General features: G+C 41.9%; 1 protein-coding gene across 1 annotated transcript in view; it reads right to left on the bottom strand.

Annotated features, from left to right (window-relative positions):
* Positions 1-20,494, bottom strand: part of PI4KA (phosphatidylinositol 4-kinase alpha) — a 113,451-nt gene extending 92,957 nt beyond the window's left edge. Inside the window, exons 1-3 of the mRNA XM_042909718.1 lie at positions 20,297-20,494; positions 4,497-4,613; positions 52-145 (exon numbers count right to left, since the gene is read on the bottom strand). Of these exons, the coding sequence (XP_042765652.1) occupies positions 52-145; positions 4,497-4,613; positions 20,297-20,482 (397 nt within the window). The 5' untranslated portion in view covers positions 20,483-20,494. The remainder of the gene's footprint in view (positions 1-51; positions 146-4,496; positions 4,614-20,296) is intronic.
* Between the last annotated feature and the right edge of the window lie 55 nt (positions 20,495-20,549).

Raw genomic sequence — 20,549 nt, 5'->3', positions numbered from 1 at the left:
TGAGCATACATGTTCTTCCCTGAATTCAGGGAAAATGTTATACAAAATTACCTCTGCCTTTCCGAGCTGTGCTTTCTTCTACCCAATACACTTTCGGAAGACCTTTAAGCAGTCGGAGAAGGTAAGGAACCACGGAATCTTTATGCTTAAAAAAAAAAAAAAAAACCACATTTAATACAAATGTGTGGCTGGTAGCTTTTTAGTACTAAGCCTAAAGCAAAGCATACACATCCAAATCATCTCAAATATGGATGGTCCCATGGCATTGCACCCTTCCTATTTCCATGTGGTGGCAGCAGGGGGCGTCCGAGGTCATCCCATAAGCCTGCACTAGGTGCCTAAGGGAAGGGCTACAACCTGCTCTTCTGCTCTGAATGTCCAGCCTGGTTCTGGCCTCCTCTGGACACTGGGCCCCTACGAGGGCCTCTCCAGAAGGTATGTGTGAGCACACACTCTCAAAACTGCCTCAGTAAGAGTATTCAGAAAGCCCCCAAGCCTTTCAGTGGGCCCCAGGATCAGATTCTCTGGACTGAGGGAAGCTCACAGCCAGCTTTTAAACTTGGTGATACTTCTGTTATTCATGGCCTTTGTCCCCTTTTCTTTTTTTTTCTTAATTTTCTGCTTCATGTTTCCTTTTGCTTCTATCTGAGCATTAGACTTAATAGCCATCGTTAGCCAATACAAAAACTACTTTCTTCTAGTTTCCAAACTAGCCAGTCAACATGTAACTTCACAATCTTCCATGACTGGCTCTTTTGGCTGTTTCCCTACTTATAACGGCTCCAGTTAAGGATTAGGTAAGTGTGCTCCTGAGAAGAGGAATACCATTTGGTTCTGAAATACTGATAAACACATGTGGTGATATTGAAAACATGACTCCACGGGGTTCCTGGGTGGCTCAATTAGTTAAGCATCTGACTTCAGCTTAGGTCATGATCTCACAATTCTTGGGTTCAAGCCCCACATCGAGCTTGCTGCTGTCAGCATGGCGCCTGCTTCGGATCCTCTTTTTCCCTCTCTCTCTGCCCATTCTCTGCTCATACTCTTTCTCTCTCAAAAAAAAAAAAAAAAAAGAAAATAGAAAAAAGAAAAAGAAATGAAAACATGACTCCAAATTCTGTGACACTCCAACTGAAAGGTGGAGTCAAATTCACTTCCTCTAGAAAATGGGCTGCCTTAGTGACTTGCTTCTGGTGTTTTTAGAAAGTACAGCTGATCCTCGAACAACAAGGGCTTGAAGTACACGGGTCCACTTATATATGGCTTTTTTACAGTATTGTAAATGTATTTTCTCTTCCTTATGGTTTTCTTAATAACATTTTCTTTTCTCTAGTTTATTGTTTTCAGTAAGGCTTCTGGTCAATAGTAGGCTATTAATAGTTAAATTTTGGGAGAATCAAAATTATATGTGGATTTTTCAATGGCACAGGGGGTCAGTGCCCCTAAACCCTACATTATTCAAGGGTCAGCTGTGGTACAAATGAGACTGACTTCCTAGGTTACGTTAAAAAAGCAGTGCAGCATCCATCTGCCTTTCTTTCAGGACACATGCCCTTGGGACGCAGACATTATGTTGTGACAGACAGACAGGGGCGCCTGGGTGGCTCAGTCGGTTGAGCATCTGACTTCGGCTCAGGTCATGATCTCGCAGTTTGTGGTTTCGAGCCCCACATCGGGCTCTGTGCTACCAGCTCAGAGCCTGCAGCCTACTTCAGATTCTGTGTCTCCCTCTCTTGCTGCCCTTCCCCTACTCGCACTCTGTCTCTCTCTCAAAAATAAATAAACGTTAAACATTTAAAAAAAAATTTTTAAAAAGGGGCGCCTGGTGGCTCAGTTGGTTGCGCACCCAACTTCAGCTCAGGTAGTGATCTGGGTTCATGAGTTCAAGTCCTACGTCAGGCTCTGTGCTGACAGAGCCTGGAGCTTGGTTTGGATTCTGTGTCTCCCTCTTTCTCTGCCTCTCTGCTGCTCACACACACACTCTCTCTCTCAAAAATAAATTAAAAAAAAAAGTGATATAGCCCAGGCCACACGGAAAGGTCATGTACATAGGGGTGCCCTGGCTAAGAGCCCCAGCTTAGGTCCCAGCAACAGCCAGGATCCACGCCCACACATGTGCATGAACGAGTCTTCTCAGGTGATTCCAGCCTCTAGCTTTCAAGCCCACCATGTGACACTGAATGGAGCAGAGACAAATGACTCTTCTGAGCTCTAATTAAATTGCAGATTCATGAGAAAAAAATAAATAAACAAATCTGTTGTATTAAGCCACCAAGTTTTGGGGTAGTTTGTTACACCATAATAAATAACCATGACAAATAGAGAACTTTCTTTTCCAAATGCAAAACTTTTCCTCTGAATCACATAAAGGAGTTGGTTACATCTGTCCAGGATCCCAGTGTACTAATAAGCACAAAACTCTGAAGGATGTGCACGGCCAGGCTCCCTGCAGAGGAAGTGACCCCAGGTGTTCTCCCCTGTATAACCTGTTATGGCTTTTGTAGCATGTGGTAGTAAACTACTTCTTTTCATTTAAAAAAAAAAATTTTTTTTAATGTTCATTTATTCTTGAGAGAGACAGAGACAGAATGCAAGTAGGTTAGGGGCAGAGAGAGAGGGAGACACAGAATCCAAAACAGGCTCCAGGCTCCGAGCTGTCAGCACAGAGTCCAACGCAGGGCTCGAACTCATAAGCAGTGAGATCATGACCTCAGCCGAAGTCGGACGCTCAACCGACTGAGCCACCCAGGCACCCTGGTAGTAAACTACATCTGCTACTATGGCCACAGCAGCTGCCAGGGTGGCCCACTGACTAGATGTGGAGGCCAGTAGCACAGTCCATCCTGGATGGAGGCAGGGAATATCAACACCAGGTGAACCAAGAGAAAGCTGGTTACTAGGGCTCAGAGGGCTGGCAAAGAGTGCCGGGCTCCTTTCCTAGTGTCCATGAGGCCAACGGGATTCCTGGAAACACTGGCAGACTGTATGGCTCAAGGGACATCAGCTGCCACCCCAAGTCCTGCCAATCCTTACCAGGAACCCAAATTACACCAAAGGTAATTTGTATTCATCTCTTCTATGCCACCCTAAAAAGCCTACTACAAGTATTAGGGTCAATCTATTAAGGTCAATCTTTAGGTCAGTCTATTAAGTAAAGTTTGCCAAAGGTATTTTCAATTAATACACATTTGAACGGCAGTTTCTCATACAAATTATTTTTAAAATCATTTTCCTTGTTTATACTTAAATTTAAATAAATTTAATTTAATTTAAATAGGACTTTGCAAATAGAAAAGTAGAAACGATTTTTTCTTTTCACACTTATAAATAAATAGAAAGAATAATTAAAATGCAGTTTATGTGCATCTAATTTTGGTTTTTCATGGGGCCCTGATCAAATAACCTATTTAATTTTTTAAATATTACTCTAAAATTAAAATGCTTATTTTTTTACAAATGTATAACTATTCTGTCAAAAATATTAATCCTTGTTGAAGTAGAATTCCAGAACACATAAGCATTTTTAGATAAATAAAAATTCAAATATCAGACATCATTTTTTTCCTAGCACAGCATGATTAAACATGGAATTAAAAGTGATTCTTGATAATGATAACAATAAATAAATAAAAGAGTCTGTATTCAGTGATTAATCATTTGCTTTAATTAGCTTTGGGAAGTACTAAAAAAACAAAAAACAAAAAACAAAAAAAATGGCCACATCATTTTCTATTGGAGCCACAACACTGATTTTTAAATTACCTCTAAAGGACACAGTAACATGTACTCTAAAAGTTATATCTATCACAGTTCTTTTTTTTTAAGATTTTTTTTTTAATTTTTAAGTAATTTCTATACCTAATGTGGGGCTCAAACTTACAACCCCAAGATCAAGAATCACATGCTTGACCAACGTAGCCAGCCAGGCGTACCTATACCTATCACAGTTCTGAAAAAGATGGTATTATGTCAAAATTATCTCAAAGAACCCTATCTTTTCACAAGGAAAAAAAATGGTTACTCTGAGTTTGACCGATAAATGTTTGACCTTAGATTAAAAATCAAGTCTACCCTGGAAGGCACACAATTATTTCACAAGCATTTTAACTAACTTTCTGGCAAAACACAACAATCAAAATCCATATATATATATATATATATATACACACATACATACATATATATATATATACACATATATGTGTGTGTATATATACATATATATATATATATATATATATATATATATATATAAACTTAATATATTCACACAATTCAAAAAACAAAATTTCCTAAGAAGGTATACATTAACTAAATTAATTAAATCACACACCTCAACCTGTTCCACCTACTCTGCCTCACTATCACTAACCACCTTTATTAGGTTTGTATGCATTCTTCTAGTACTGCTTCAGGTAAATATAACCAGGTACAAATTTAAATTCTAATTACATTCCCCCTTTTACAGAAACACTTTTAATGTAGTAAAGACGTACCTGAAGATCAGATTCAACGAGAAAAATGCCCAATGCAATCACTGCATCTCTCCGTCGTTCATCCAATTGGAAGATCCCATGGAAATCTACTGGGCACATACAAAGCAGCTTTTGGACCTAGAAAATGAGACCACCACCAACAACAACCAAAAACCCATAGATTAAAAAAAATATAAACCCACATTCAGAATATAAGATATAAACAACAGCATAAACACCAATGAGCCTATATAACCAGTAAGTCATTCTTTTCCAATTCAAAGGTCATAAAAAGATCATTTCCAGCTTCTGAAATGATCACGCACATGCTCCCAAAACATATATGCACTGAGAAGCTTGGACCAAGGGTTAAAATGATGTACACACAGAGGAAGTAAAGCACAAGAGCCAATGTCTGCATTTCAGAGTCAGAATAATCACAGATCTCCACTACTCAGTGGTACTCAAAAGCACTTTACCCAAACCTACCTACAGTCGCAATGCCTCCCATACTGTTCATTAAAAGATTAAATGTGGGGGAGGGGGGAGATGAAATGTGGGTAAAGCACTTAGGACAGTGCATAATACATACTATGCAATTAATAAACAATATCTGTTGTTACTGGATATGCCATAAGAGTGGCTAGCAGAAGCAGATAGGCAGTAAATCAGCAATTTATTGAATATATGGAAAACTTAGAATTATTTTCAAAACAGTAAATACCTGACATAAAGGAACTAAAAATCTGGATTTGTTATGAATAGGAAAATAGGTGATGCCTATTCACCTTGAAAATCCCTGCCATAAGAACGCTTGAGCAGAGCATTCAGACACATCAGGAGGCCTCAACTTTGCTGTTTTGTTATGGAACCAATGAGAAGTCATTCACTGACATTCATACAGTTTCTTGGGATATTCTAACGGCAAAGGAGATCAAGTGCAACGCTTGAGATTTGCTTTGAAAATTATCAATTATCATTGCAAGTTAAAAAAAGAAAGCATAGGGGCGCCTGGGTGGCTTGGTTGGTTGGGCGTCCGACTTCGGCTCAGGTCATGATCTCACGATCTGTGAGTTTGAGCCCCGTGTCGGGCTCTGTGCTGACAGCTCAGAGCCTGGAGCCTGTTTCAGATTCTGTGTCTCCCTCTCTCTCTGCCCCTCCCCTGTTCATGCTCTGTCTCTCTCTGTCTCAAAAATAAACAAACGTTAAAAAAAATTTTTTTTAATTAAAAAAAAAAAAAAGAAAGCATATTTTAAAAGGGCAAATACACAAGCCAGAAAGAGAAGCACCTTCTAACCTGAAGAGAAGTAACGTTCTTTGTCTTAGTAATCTTTCTCTTAGGAATGATTGTAAAGAAATAATTAGAGATCTAAAGCATTCTGGCAGAGGCTGCTGGAGAGACAATACAATGGGAAAGAGAAAGCAGGGATGCCCAGAAGTCCAAGTTCAGGTAGAGACTGGGAGCCTGGCTTGTACTCTAATAGCAATGCAAAGCCAAAGCCAAGGAGACAGTCTCACAACTTCTTTAACTCCAACATCTTAATATCAGTGAATCAACTCCTATTTGTTTTTTAAATATTTTATTTTTAAGTAATCTGTGGGGCTCAAACTTACAACCCCGAGATCAAGAGTTGCACACTCCACCGACTGAACCAGCCAGGTACCTTAAAATAACTCCTATTTAACTACAACTCCCCCTCCCCGCCCCAGTAACTACAATTTCCCCAGGAGTCTCAAACCAAGTAGGAAAGTTTCAGCCCTGACAAAGACACCTGTGACTGCACACAGGCACGGCAAAGACTGAAGCAGGTACCACGTGAAACGAGACCCAGGAATATAAAGTTTAATCTCACAAAATGGTCTTGAAAATATTTCACAGCTCTGTGTAAATAAAAATCAAACTTATTAAATTACTTCATTAACAACAACAACAACAACAAAAATCACACGAAAAATGGAAGGTGAGCTTTTCTTTTCATTGAGCATAATTTCTCTAAAGACATCCAGAATACATGATGCAAGTTCAACTACTTCACTGAGATGATGCTCACTTGGATTTCAGACCTGAAGACCTCTCACAACTCCCAAATGTAAGCAGAATCAGAGATGGAGAGCTGAAAGAAGTTGCACACTCATCTGCCAAGTCTCCCCTTTCAGGCAGATCATGTGTAATCCTATCTTTGTTTAATAGGTTAGGCAACTAGGCCCAGACAGGTTAAGTACAATCTTAGACAATAGGCTCTTAACTAGATCCTCTCTGACTTTTGTCTCTCCCTACTCCAATATAACTACTCCCAGCTCATGCACCTTCAACAGCTTCCCACCCCAGTGAACACTCAATGCACACTCCCAACCTGGCAATGAAGGTCCTTCCCAATTTGCCCCAAACACCCGGGCCCTGAATACCGAGCTCACTTCTCCCTACCTGGCCTTTCCATGGTTTTCACCCATCTGCAACATTTCATTCAACCTGCCTTATCTCCCCTATAAAAATTCTATCCATCCTTCCAAGATCCTGTCTCCCATTTCTCAAAGCTTTCTCAGACCCCAGTAATGTTCTAAGATCTTTCCCATCACACCTCTCAATACCCCACCAAGAATAACGTAATTTTCTTGACATAATTATCTTTTTAAAAGTCTTATTTCAGAGTTACTTGTATACTTATCTTCCATTCACTGCAGACAGGACTGTGTTCGCCTCATCACTGCCCCCCACATCACTGTATCCAATGCACCCTACACGTTCCAGAAACTTAACAACTATTTAGTGGAATTAAAGGGGCTGAAGTCACAGGGATTTAATGAGATAGGAAGGAAAGTAAAAAGAAAGAGGACCACTGGAACCCAGCCATCCTACTGTAGGGCTTAACTATGTGGTGTCATTTGTCATATAACCAGTACTGGGCACAGTGCTGGCATGCAATTGGCACTGAACAAATATTTGCTGCATCATTAAATGAACGGGGGGATGGATGGAAGAATAATCAGGTTAAGTCATGTATAATATGTAGTCACACTCTCACAATCCTTACAATCCAGCCAGAGTTATACAACCAATAAAAAGGCCACAACTAGTGAATAATGCAGGTCAGAAACTAAATGATGAGGGCCCCTAAAAGCCTGGCACCAGGTCTAGGCTCTGATGCAAAATGCCCTTGGACACTGGGACTCTTGTAGGGGGAAAAAAAGTGAGGACTTGAACCCGGGTCCTACAGAAGTCATCACATATCAGACAAGGGAAAATCAGTTCTGCTGGGTGCCAGTCTCCAAATACTAATAGTCAATAGTTATTGAACACTGATCACATGTGAGGTGCTGGTTTGTATTTATCTAATCCTCACAATAGTGCACTATTTATTATCTTCATTCTATGGATGAAGAAACTGAGACACAGAGAGGTCAAAGTTCTAATGCAGAATAAAGCATTAATGCTGCAATTTAAAAGAATGAAAAGAGGGGTGCCTGGGTGGCTCTGTTGGTTAAGTGTCCGACTTCGGCTCAAGTCATGACCTCACAGTTCATGTGTTTGAGCTGTGCTGACAGCTCAGAGCCTGGAGCCTGCTTCGGATTCTGTATCTCCCTCCCTCTCTGCCCCTCCCCTGCTTGCAGTCTGTCTGTCTCTCTCTCAAAAATAAACATTAAATTTTTTCTTAATTTAAAAAATGAAAAGAAAAAACACTGATTTTCTTTCAGAATTTTACAATCAACTAAAAAGTTGGTTGTTTTTAGGGGGTAAAGGGGAGTAGATCCTGCATTATTAAAGGTTGTTAAGCTCAAAATCTGACAGTGGTGGCCATTTACAAAAAGGATCCAAAGGGGCTCTGGGCAACACTTTGAGGAAGTTGATAAGTCAATGGACGACCAGGAGGCAACAAAGGTAACTCACTTAGACTTTGCTAAGAACTCTTGACAATACTTTAACCGAAGGCTATTAAAGGAGAAAGACCACAAGGTGAATTTAGACTGCCAAGGTAAAGAAATGCCAAACCAAGGAGAAAACAAGGTGCCCCCACAAGTCTGAACCACTGGGCAGAGAGAACTGCAGATGAAAAGTCAAAACATAACAGTGGGTGTAGGTAAAATATTTAGGTCAAAATAAACCTACCAATAATAGCATTACATGTTGGATAATTAATGAGTTTTTAAAAGAATACAACTTTTGTTATCTGAAACCTCTGGGAATAGTCTTTATAGAGAAACAAAATTCCCTGAGAACAAGAGATTAAGCTTTAAGTATTAGTGGCAGTGTTTCGTTAAATCTGTTTTTTGTTTTTTTTTTAATTTTTTTTTAAACGTTTATTTATTTTTGAGATAGGGAGAGACAGAGCATGAACGGGGGAGGGTCAGAGAGAGAGGGAGACACAGAATCTGAAACAGGCTCCAGGCTCTGAGCAGTCAGCACAGAGCCCGACGCAGGGCTCGAACTCCCGGACCGCAAGATCGTGACCTGAGCCGAAGTCGGACGCTTAACCGACTGAGCCACCCAGGCGCCCCGGTTAAATCTGTTTTTTAAAAATCACCCCCCACCTTTTTTAGTTTATTTTATTGGAGGAGGAGGGGCAGAGAGAGAGGGAGAGAGAATCTCAAGCAGGCTCCGTGCATGATCCCACAAATCACAAAATCATGACCTGAACAGAGATCAAGAATCAGATGCTTATTTGACTGAGCCACCCAGGTGACCTGTTAAATCCGGGTGTTTTTTTTTAAGTTTATTTATTTATTTTGAAAGAGAGAGAAAGAAAGCAAGCACGAGCAGGGGAGGGGTAGAGAGAGAGGAAGGGAGAGAATCCCAAGCAGGCTCTGTACTGTCAGCACAGAGCCCAATGCAGGGCTCCGACCCATGAACTGCAAGATCATGACCTGAGCCAAAATCAAAAGCCAGACACTTAACTGACTGAGACACTCAGGCACACCTAAATCTGATTTTTAGTTGTCTTTCTCAAATGCACTATCCCCATCTATGGAGAACACTGAACATAAGCTAACATTTCCTAAGTGACTGAGAGCTATCATGATAACAGTGATTATAACAAGATTCACATGGGGCTGCAGATGCATGTGGAACAGCACCTGCTCCTACAAGCAGTCCTGGATGAGGGTTTCATTAAAGATGTTCTGTTGGCTGTGATCAATTAACATGGCTTTCTACAACATCCAACACAAGTAGAACTCCATGAGCCTTTACACACAACGAATGAGTCTCCGTTTCTTGAGCCCAGCTCATGTGCTTGGCAGAGTACAGCACATACAAATGCATGTCTCTGATTCCTGACACATCGTTTCACCAGGCAATGATCAGGGGAGCCGTACGGAGTTGTGATTTTCATTCCAACTCTAGCACTTCTTATCTAAGTGACCCAAGGTAACTGACAAAACCTATCTGAACATTTTGACTTTGTATTTCCTTCTGTAAAAGGTGGACAAAACAGCAAGTGTGTGTATATATATAAATCCACAGAATCTTGCTAATGTCTTAAAATTATGCCAAGGGACGCCTGGGTGGCTTAGTCAGTTGAGCGTCCGACTTTGGCTCAGGTCATGATCTCACAGCTCATGAGTTCGAGCCCCGTCTCGGGCTCTGTGCTGACAGGTTGGAGCCTGGAGCCTGCTTTGGATTCTGTGTCTCCCTCTCTCTCTGCCCCTAACCCACTGGCATCCTATCTCTGTCTCTCTCAAAAATAAATAAACATTAAAAAAATAAAATAAAATAAAATAAAATAATAAAACTATGCCAATATTGATTAAGTCTTCTCCCCCAAGTCTCAGTTTTCTCTAATGTAAAAGGATGAACAGATAGTTTTTTTGCAATGTCTGCTCTAGCAATAAAATCTTGTGATCCAAGAACTTCTGCCTGTAGCCATGAGAGATTAATAGGATCTGGATTTACCTTCCTGCCATAAAACAACTAGGAAAATGGACAAATACATGAAACCACTGATTTCATACACTGGACTATAATACCTGAGAGACAGAGGAAACAAAGTGAGCCCTATGACTGCCTGGTTTTCTGCCAAAAGACATATCTCAGACCACGGAACAGGAAAGGACATCCCAGTCATGCAGGTCTAAGTGGAGGAGATAGAAGTAAGAATACAGGAAGTCTAAAGCAGGTGGAAATTCTGAAGAGGAGAGAGCTAAACAAAAAAATCTCCAGAAATCATAGCAAGAGTTCCCTTGAATTTTTGATGAATACTAACACACACTAGTATAGGTAATATTCCAAGAAGTTGGAAAAGAACAACCAGCGAACTGCGTACTGAATAGTTCTCAGAGTTCATATATAGCTGAGAAGAGTCTGAGTTACTCCCAGCCAGAGTGGAAAGCCCTCAAAGCATTCAGTAGAAACCTCAAAAGGGCCATACCTTAGCAGTGGAGTTAAACTATCCCTGTAGCAAAAGCTAATATAGACCTGCCCTAGCAAAGTTTTAAATTAGCTTTGTAAAATTAGCTTTGTAGCTTTCCTGTTTCTGTGGTCTGAGATATGTCTTTTGGCAGAAAACCAGGCAGTCATGGGGCTCACTTTGTTTCTTCCGTCTCTCAGGTATTATAGTCCTGTGTTCCTTGTCAGTGTATGAAATCAGTGGTTTTATATATTTGTCCATTTTCCTAGTTGTTTTATGGCAGGAAGGTAAATCCAGATCATTACTCGCTCAGAAAAAGCATCTGAAAAAATTCCACACTTCTTCATGATAAAAACACTCAACAAACTAGAAATAGAACTTCCTCAACTTGAAAAAGGGCATCTATAAAACACTCACAGCTAACATCATATTTAATGGTAAAAGGCTGAACGTTGCCCCTGAACAGGAACAAAATAAAGATGTCCACTCTCACCACTTCTATCCAGTATTGTCCTGGGGGTTCTAGCCAGGACAATTAGATACGAAAATGAAATAAAAGGCATTCAGATTGTAAAAAAAAAAAAAAAAAGTAAAACTATATTTGCAGATGACATAATCTTATATAAAGAAAAAACTAAAAACATATTAAAACTAAAAAACAAGTGCAGCAAGGTTGCAGGATACAAGATCAACATACAAAAATCAATTGCAATTAGAGTTTCAGTTTTACAAGATGAAAGAGTTCTGAAGGTGGATGGTGGTGATGGTAGTAAAACATTATGAATGTATTCACAAAAACCATTTACTTTTGCTTCCTGGCACTTGTTAGCGTTTTCAATTGTACTTGTAATTTTTTGTTTAATGCTTGTCTATCTCCATGCCAAACTCCATGACAGAAAAACAATGTCTACTCATTCAATCCCTCTAATAGGTCCCTTCAAGGCCTGGCACACAGCAGGCACTCAAAGACTGAATGAATGAATGAACAAACGAACGAATAAACAAATGTCACCATCGTTTGTTTTTATAACAGTACATATAGCCTTGGCTGGCCTAAATCTAGGCTTCCAGACCAGCTTTACACACAGAAGTATTCAGGAAAAGAGAACAGCTTCAGCAGCAAAGATAGAGCCTCTCAGAACTAAGTGAATAAATGCAAGTGAGATCTGAGGATTTTTGCCTCAACCATGTATTTTATCACATAAACATAAATAGTGTTCTGACTGGCTTGGCAATGTTCACAAAAGGCCTTTTCCCAAAATTCCAAGATACATGAAAGAAGCAAATACAAAAACAAATAAATATATAAATAATGAGGACAATGAAGTGCACAGATAAATTTCAGCAATTTAAATCAAAGATAGGAATAGCTGCTGGTGGAAAGGACTGAAGGCAACCACATCCCCCACTAGGTACAAACTGCAAACACAGCAGAAAAGAAAATCTGCAGTAAGGAGTAAGAAATAGAATATTCTTGCTCTCTTGGGGAGTAAACAACTAGTGACATGTCAATTCCAAGACTCCCTAAGGGCATCAATATAAACAATATGGTCATAATAATCTTCTTAATGCACATTATTCTTGGCCCTGAAATATTGAAGGGCTCTTCCCTGTCTCATCAATTCAATACAAACTCTTGAGTCTGGGACTACATATGAAGCCATCTGCTTTCTTCTCCACTTACATTTCCATTCTCTAAATATACTATATTTCTGGGGCACTGGGTGTCTCAGTTGATTAAGCATGCGACTTCAGCTCAGGTCACAATCTCACAGTTTGTGGGTTCAAGCCCCACATCAGGATCTCTGCTATCAGTGTAGAGCCTGCTTCAGATCCTCTGTCCCCTACTCTCTCTCTCTGCCCCTCCCCTGCTCTTACGCGCTCTCTTTCTCTCAAAAATAAACATTTAACATAAACATTTTAGGGGCGCCTGGGTAGCTCAGTCGGTTAAGCGTCCAACTTCGGCTCAGGTCACCATCTCGCGGATCTGTGAGTTTGAGCCCCGCATCGGGATCTGTGCTGACAGCTCAGAGCCTGGAGCCTGCTTTGGATTCTGCGTCTCCCTCTCTCTCTGCCCCTCCCCCACTCATGCTCTGTCTCTCTGTCAAAAATAAAATAAACATTAAAAAAATTTTTAAATAAACATTTTAAAAAACTAAAAAAAAATACTCTATTTCTTTTTTTTTTTTTTTAACGTTTATTTATTATTGAGACACAGAAAGACACAGAGCATGAGGGGAAGAGCTGAGAGATGGAGAGACACAGAATCTGAAGCAGGCTCCAGGCCCTGAGCTGTCAGCACAGAGCCCGATGTGGGGCTCAAACTCACAAACCACGAGATCATGACCTGACCCAAAGCCAGACGCTTAACCGATTGAGCCACCCAGGTGCCCCCCAAAATACTCTATTTCTACTGAACCCTATTACTGCTGTTCCTCATTTTCTTCTGTGCTTTGCTTTCTTCTATCTGAAATGACCTTCCCTTACCAACTACTCTTGGCATTTACAAACGTCCATTCCCATCACTTCCAGGCCTTCCATATTTAAAATCTCTGCCTAAAGTAACCTCCCAGCAAGTGCCCATGATGCTTTCATTTTCTTAGAGCATGTTTCACTTTTTTGCCTTCTAAATTTCCACATACCTGCCAAGACTCATGGAGAGTTCTTTGGGGGCCTGAAGAAAAAATTATCTGTACTTCCCATTCCCATGCCAACAAAGTGCAAAACAGCTAAATATCTTCACAGAGGAGTTTTATTGAAAAGCCATATGGTCCATCATCAGCTCCTTTCTGGACAACTGGCCAGCCCCCACCTATCACTACTTCTACTTGTTATAAATTATTTGAGGGTTAGGATTGTGTGCACACCTAGACCCAACTGTCAAAAGAAAAAAGATACCCAGAGCAGGCACAGCTAGAAGTCAGTACCCAAGCAACAATACCCTGAATTCAAGTTTCCACATAGCAGAAAACAAGAGCACAATGTCACACCATCATTTCTGTTTCATGGGTTTTTTGGTTAATTTGTAAAATATCACTATCTTAGAATCAAAAGAATAATGTCCCCTTTTATGCTTGCAGAGTTAGCAGGAAAAAGTAAATAAAATCCAACAACAGTGAAACTATAAACATGCACAAGGTCTCTTGCTAATGCTATCTACCATAACTAAGTATAATCCTTTGAAAAAAGCTGGGCAGTAAACATCAAGACCTATCCACATTTAACACAAGAATGTAATTCAAAATTAGACAAAATTCTAAGTGTATAAACGCACAATTTTACAAGGGAAAAACTAGACAGCCTAAACAGAGAAATCCTTAATTTTGATCTGTCAATAGAAAATATGACATGCAGCCATTAAAATAATAAATATGGGCTATTTTTGAAAAAAGCAATAAAGTGGAGTGCCTGTGTGGCTCAGATGTTTAAGCGTCTGGCTCAGCTTATGATTTCACAGTTCTTGAGTTCGAGCCCCGCTTCAGGCTCTGTGTCTCCCTCTCTCTCTGCCCCTCCCCTGCTCATGCTCTGTCTCTCTCTCAAAAATAAATATTAAAAAAAATTAAAAGAAAAAAAGAAAAAAGCGGGGCACCTGGGTGGCTCAGTCGGTTAAGCGTCCGACTTCGGCTCAGATCATGATCTTGTGGTTTGTGAGTTCAAGCTCCACATTGGGCTCTGTGCTGACAGCTCAGAGCCTGCAGCCTGCTTCGAATTCTGTGTCTCCCTTTCTCTCTGCCCCTCCCCTGCTCATTCTCTGCCTCTGTCTCTCAAAAATAAATGTTAAAAAAATTTTTTTTAAATCAAAAAGCAATAAAATGAATATAGCTAAAGACTAAAAAGGAGGCCTAAGAAATTAAAAAGCTAAAGGGTTAGTGTTATGGGCTGAATTATGTCCCCCTAAAATTCATATACTGAAGTCCTCATCTCAGGCACCTCAAAATGTGACTGTTAATTTGGAACTAGGGTCTTTATTAACACAAGGTGATTAGGGTGGGCCACTCCTATCAATCTGGCTGGTGTTCTTATAAAAAGAGATTAGGATACAGACAGGTACAAGGGAAGACTATGCGAAGACACCAAAAGACAGCCACCTACATGCCAAAAAGAAAGGCTTCAAAAGAAACCTTCATCTTGGATGTCTAGCCTCCAGAACAGTGAGAAAATAAATTTCAGTTGTTTAAATCAATGTGGTACTATGTTATGGCAGCCCTAGCAAACTAGTATAGTTAATGTGGCATGATTACAGGTAAAGACTTTTTCTTCTTCCAATTTCTTCTTAAAATATTTTACAGCTGGTTTAACAATAGTTCTAACATCATGAATTCCCTCTACTGATGCTAATTTTCTCTTCTCTTATCCTATACATGGTTGTTTTGAACATAACTTCACAAAAGAAAGGGAGCGAGGATAGAAATTTTCAGCCTCATGATGCTGAAAAAATGCCAATACCATGATTTTTACTCCATGGCAAACCACTCTAAAGGAGTGGGTAACTATGAACTCCAGAAAGCCCAGTGTCCTGAGCATCAGGACATACATTCCTCCAAACAGAGATAAGAATTAACCAGCTCATCTTCTGGAGCACAACTGTCCACCAGGGAGGGGTCTGGCCTGTCCCTAATGCTGCAGTGCTATTTAAACACCACACTGAGTTAGCTAAGACACCTCCAGATTCTGGCAGTCTAACTGAAGAAAAGAGAGGCTATTTTAGGACATGGAAAAAGATTCTGATCAAAGCCTCCTGAGGGTGGGAAGAGAGATGGAAGGGCAAGGAATGCTGCCTACTTTTCAGCTCTGCTGGGAACTCTCCATGTCCCAGGGTTCGGGTCCATTAGTATGATACAGGCCAGGTAAGAAAAGGCAGGAACAGGGGCGCCTGGGTGGCGCAGTCGGTTAAGCGTCCGACTTCAGCCAGGTCACGATCTCGCGGTCTGTGAGTTCAAGCCCCGCGTCAGGCTCTGGGCTGATGGCTCGGAGCCTGTTTCCGATTCTGTGTCTCCCTCTCTTTCTGCCCCTCCCCCGTTCATGCTCTGTCTCTCTCTGTCCCAAAAATAAATAAAAAGCGTTGAAAAAAAAATTTAAAAAAAAAAAAAAAAAGAAAAGGCAGGAACAGCTCACCCATATCCTGGATACGAGGAGTACAACCAGGCAGATCCAGGCAGAAGCTTCTTGGCAGGGGTGGCTTAATAACATTCTTAAGACAGATGAGAAAGAGGAAAGCAGAGCAAGACTAGCAGGCAAAAAGAAATCAGAGAGAGGGAGACTGGAAGCCAACCATACATGGAGAGTCCAGTGTAGACAAGACTCTCTTCTTGTCTATTTTGTTCCTCCACCTTTCTCCCAAAGGGAGATGGCTGAGGACTGCATGGGACGTGATCCCTCTAGGACACAGATGGTGTCCTCAGAGGCAACCTGCAATCCTGAGAGTGGGCCTCAGGGCTATGGCTCTAGTCTTAGGCGCAGCCTAGCAGCAAAAGGTCAAAGCTTAGATATGGATAAGAGAATAGACACCCAGGAGTCTTGGGTTTGACTATCTGAATATGGCAGGAGTCTGGTCACCAGACCTGCGTTACAACAGTAGTTAGGGGGACTTGCAGCAAGTCTGACTTGATGCTGATCACCTGGGCAACCTCATTAAAACTGTTTCTTATTGGGGCACCTGGGTGGCTCAGTCAGTTGAGCGTCTGACTTCAGCTCAGGTCATGATCTTGCAGTTTGTGGATTCGAGCCCCACGTTGGGCTCTGTGCTGACAGCTCAGAGCCTGGAGCCTACTTTGGATTCTGTATCACCGCCTCTCTCACTCTCTGCCCCTCCCTTGCTTGCTCTCTGTATCTCCCCAAAATAAAATAAAAACATTAAAAAAAAACAACAAAACCTGTTTCTTATTGACCTGGCCTACAGGTCAATATTAATTAGCAGTAGATGCTCAACAAATGCTTTCTGAATGAAACAGTGAATTAAATAATTAAAAGAGAAGTAAAATCTACTTAGTAGCAATAGGCTAGGTTTCACAGCCTAGACTTGATGTAGGTGAGTGGGGTGAATAAACACCACTGTGGCATGTAGATAGACAAAGATAAGGAAAGTTATGTCATTAATGTGCCCCAAGTGCCATAAAACTATGTCAGGGCTGCCTGAATTACCAATGTCTAAAGTGAGATGTCAGGTCTAACTCATAAAACTTAGCCTTCCTCAGCTCAACCCTATCTGGACCAAGACCCATTAAGTCCTCTGCCTTCTCTTGGGTGGGGGGGAGGAAGAGAAAAAAAACAGAAACAAAAAAATGAGAGAGGTTTTTCAACATTCATCTCCCCACTTAAGTCCCCACCTTCATTATCCTGGTGGGTACTGAGAAATTCCTTTACTCTTAAGAACCTCAAGAAGATTTCCCTAGGAACACTGAAGGCTTATTGTCCATCGGTTTAAAGTCGTGGAATGTAGTAAGCAGCCATATGTTATAGGACTAAATAGTAACAACGACCCTCAGCATAATCAAGTCTTAAGATCCCAGATAAGAAAAGAAGAATCTACATATATGTGACGGAATCAGCCACCTACAGAAGCCTTCTCTAGGAAAGAAGTTATTTCAAGGTCCCCAAGACCACTCACACATATATAATCATACTCGTAGCTAAATTTTATTACAGTAAATTATATTACAGTGAATTTATCAGCAAGAGAAAAGGGCAGGTGGAATCTGGAGAAAACTGTGCATGGGCTTCTTCATGTTCTCTCCTTCCTGTAAAGGTATACACTAAGCATGCTCCCTTCTACAGCAGCAAACAATGTAGTGACCTGTGTGCTACATCTGTACCTAGGGAAGTCTAACAGAGACACAGCAGCCAAGGTTTTTATTGATAGACACAAGCACTGTCTGCCTAGCAACCATTAAAATCCCTAATTCCAAGAAAGAAAGAAGGTGTTCAATATAAATCACATTAATTATACGAAGAGTCTAGGCACAGTGAACCACTCTTATCAATTAGGAAATGGAGGGAACAGTTCAAGTGCTAAGTTCCCAGATGTGAACCCAGGACTGACCTTGCAAGCAATCCCTTCTGCAGCCTCAGGCTTGCTCAGTTAACTCTTTTCAGATTTGTAAATGTTGCCAATGAGAATGAAGTATCTCCCAAACTAAGAGATGGTATTGGGGAGCTGACAATCTAAAAACTGCATTTTTTTTAAATGTTTATTTATTTATTTGGGGGGGGAGGGGAGCACATGGGAGGAGCAGGAGAGAGGAAAGACAGAATTCCAAGCAGATCCCATGATGTCAGTACAGAATCCAATGCAAGGCTTGAACCCATGAACCTGATCCAAACCAACCCATGAACCTGAGATCATGACCTGAGCCAAAACCAAGAGTCAGACACTTAACCAACTGAGCTTCCCAGGCATCCCTAAAAGCTGTATTAATTAGTTATAAAATATATTGTAATTTTGATGACTGAAGCAGTTACTATAAAATACAAAGCTAACAGCGTTGTAATTACAGAATGTTCTTGTAATTATCCAAAAAGGCCGAAGAAGGCCAGTTGAGCTTAAGGTGCATTTCTCAGAATTACTGAGTGGGAATAGGTCCCCTGCTAGAACTGCAGGACTGGGCTTTTTGTTTTTTTGGTTTTTTTGATTCTTATGTTTATTTCTTTTTGAGAGAGAGAGAGAGAGAGAGAGAGAGAGAATCCAGAGCAGGATTCACGCTGCCAGTGCAAAGCCCAATGTGGGGCTCGAACCCATGAGCCATAAGATCATAACCTGAACAGGTCGGACGCTCAACTCATGAGCCACCCAGGCGCCCCTGCAGGACTGTCTTCTTAAAGATCACCCACTCCCCTGCAATCTCTTCTCTCTTCTTCAAGTCCAGCAAGCAAACTTCTGATAGGATTTTTGGTCCTCCTACCAAGAAGAGAATGTGCTGACTAGCTGGCATGAATTTTATTTGATAAGCCAGCACCGTGGTCCATCAGTCAGGCTCATCCAATGATAACAGTTCTTAATCATTAGGTATCCATGTGCCTGCCTTTATTTGTGTCATTTTGTTGATCCTCATAATACTCTTAACTAATACTGTCCTTATATTTTGAAGAGAAACCAAAGGATCATACTGGGGAACTGACCTACCCAGAGTCACACTCATGTAAGCAAACGATACAGGATTTAAGTCAGGTAGTCCTATCTCTAGAACTCATATTCTTTCCATTTTATTGAATTCCTCCTTCAGTCAGAAGTCAGGTTGGCATCAGTCTCCCAGGACCTGCTCACCCTGCGGTAAGTGAGAAATCAGGTTTAAGAACCCACAAAGCCAAGGAAGGAGTAGGTCACTATGACAGAGTGCCTAACACAGCATTTCAACTTCACCACTCACCAGAGCCACAAAATGACCCTGAACTGCTAGCAGCAGGCAGGTCTCCAGTCTCCCTACTCTTAGACAACAGATCTCTTTCCATCTGCCAGGAAGATGTGTGAAAAAAGAATCCCATCCCTTCAGTGCTAATACACTTTAATGAGTCTCATCACACCATGGGGGGCGGAAAGAAAGCTGACATTTACTGTTCACCTATTCTGCCCAGGCACTTTATGCTTTGAACTCATTTACTCCTCAAGAACCACTTCATTTCACACATAAGGAAACAGGCTCTGAGAATTGAAGTAACTAGCCCAAGAGGACAAACAGTGACAGTGCGGGGACCAAACAGGTCTGACTCTGATATCTCTGTTCCTTCCAACATCTGAGCCACACCTTTGAGTCGCCTTTCACCTTTCTCCCAAGGAAAAGATACCCCCAGCATAAGTTGTCCTTTCTCCTCTGAAGGAATCCTGGGTTGTTCTCTGCCTATGACAGTTCATTACCCCTTCCTGGCCACTGTCCCTTCTTCACACACCATCTTTTACCCAGTCTAACGCTCCCTCTAGACTTCACGGAAAAACAATGCGCGGATTTGCATTTTAGAAAGCACTTTCAGATTTAGAAAGCACTTTCAGATTTACCATTCCACTTGCCCTTCACAATGATGTGAAGTGGGGAAAGCAGGTGAAAGCAACTCCATTTTATGAGAAAGAAATCTCTCCAAGGTCACGGAATAAAAAGCAGAGGAAGTCGGGAGCAGAGCCCCAGGTTTTGACCCTGGTCGTTTGCTCTTCTCACTGCTTCTCACTGCCTGCCTCCCCTGCCCCTGCGATGTCACAAGGTGCCCCCTCGGCTCAAACCCCAAACCCTGGCCAGTAGCTCAAGTCCCTCGTCCGCCACCCACCCGCAACGTCCCTACCTGCCCAAGTCCCTCCAATCTTCTCTCTTCACCAGCGCTCTTCACCAGGCCCATGGGCCTCCTCACCCCGCCGGCTCCCTCCCATCACATATCCCCTCTAGTCACAGGAAGCTCGAGACCCTCTCTCGATCTCCCATAGACCCTCGCCCCGCCTCCTCGCTTCGCCACCCTAGACCGCTTCTCCTGTCAGCTCGCGGCCCAGGCGGCCAAGGCTACCTTCTCCAACGATGCCGGTCTCTGCACGGCCAGGGAGCGGGCCAATGATAGGACCGTATTGAAATAGAAGCCCCGTGAAGCGCCGGAGCCGGAGCCAGAGCTGCTGCCGCCGCCGCCGCCGCCGCCGCCGCCGCCGCCGCCGCCGCCGCCTCCCCCTCCTCCCCGGGCCACGGCCGCCGCCATCATCGCGCGCGCGGCGGCGCTGCCGGCTGGCCTCCCGCACCCGCCTGCGAGCGACAGAACTCACGGCGCA

Source organism: Panthera leo, chromosome D3 (genome assembly GCF_018350215.1).
Source record: "Panthera leo isolate Ple1 chromosome D3, P.leo_Ple1_pat1.1, whole genome shotgun sequence".
Lineage (NCBI taxonomy): Eukaryota > Metazoa > Chordata > Mammalia > Carnivora > Felidae > Panthera > Panthera leo.
Note: the sequence above shows the minus strand (reverse complement) of the source record. Positions and strands in the feature narration are given on the sequence as shown.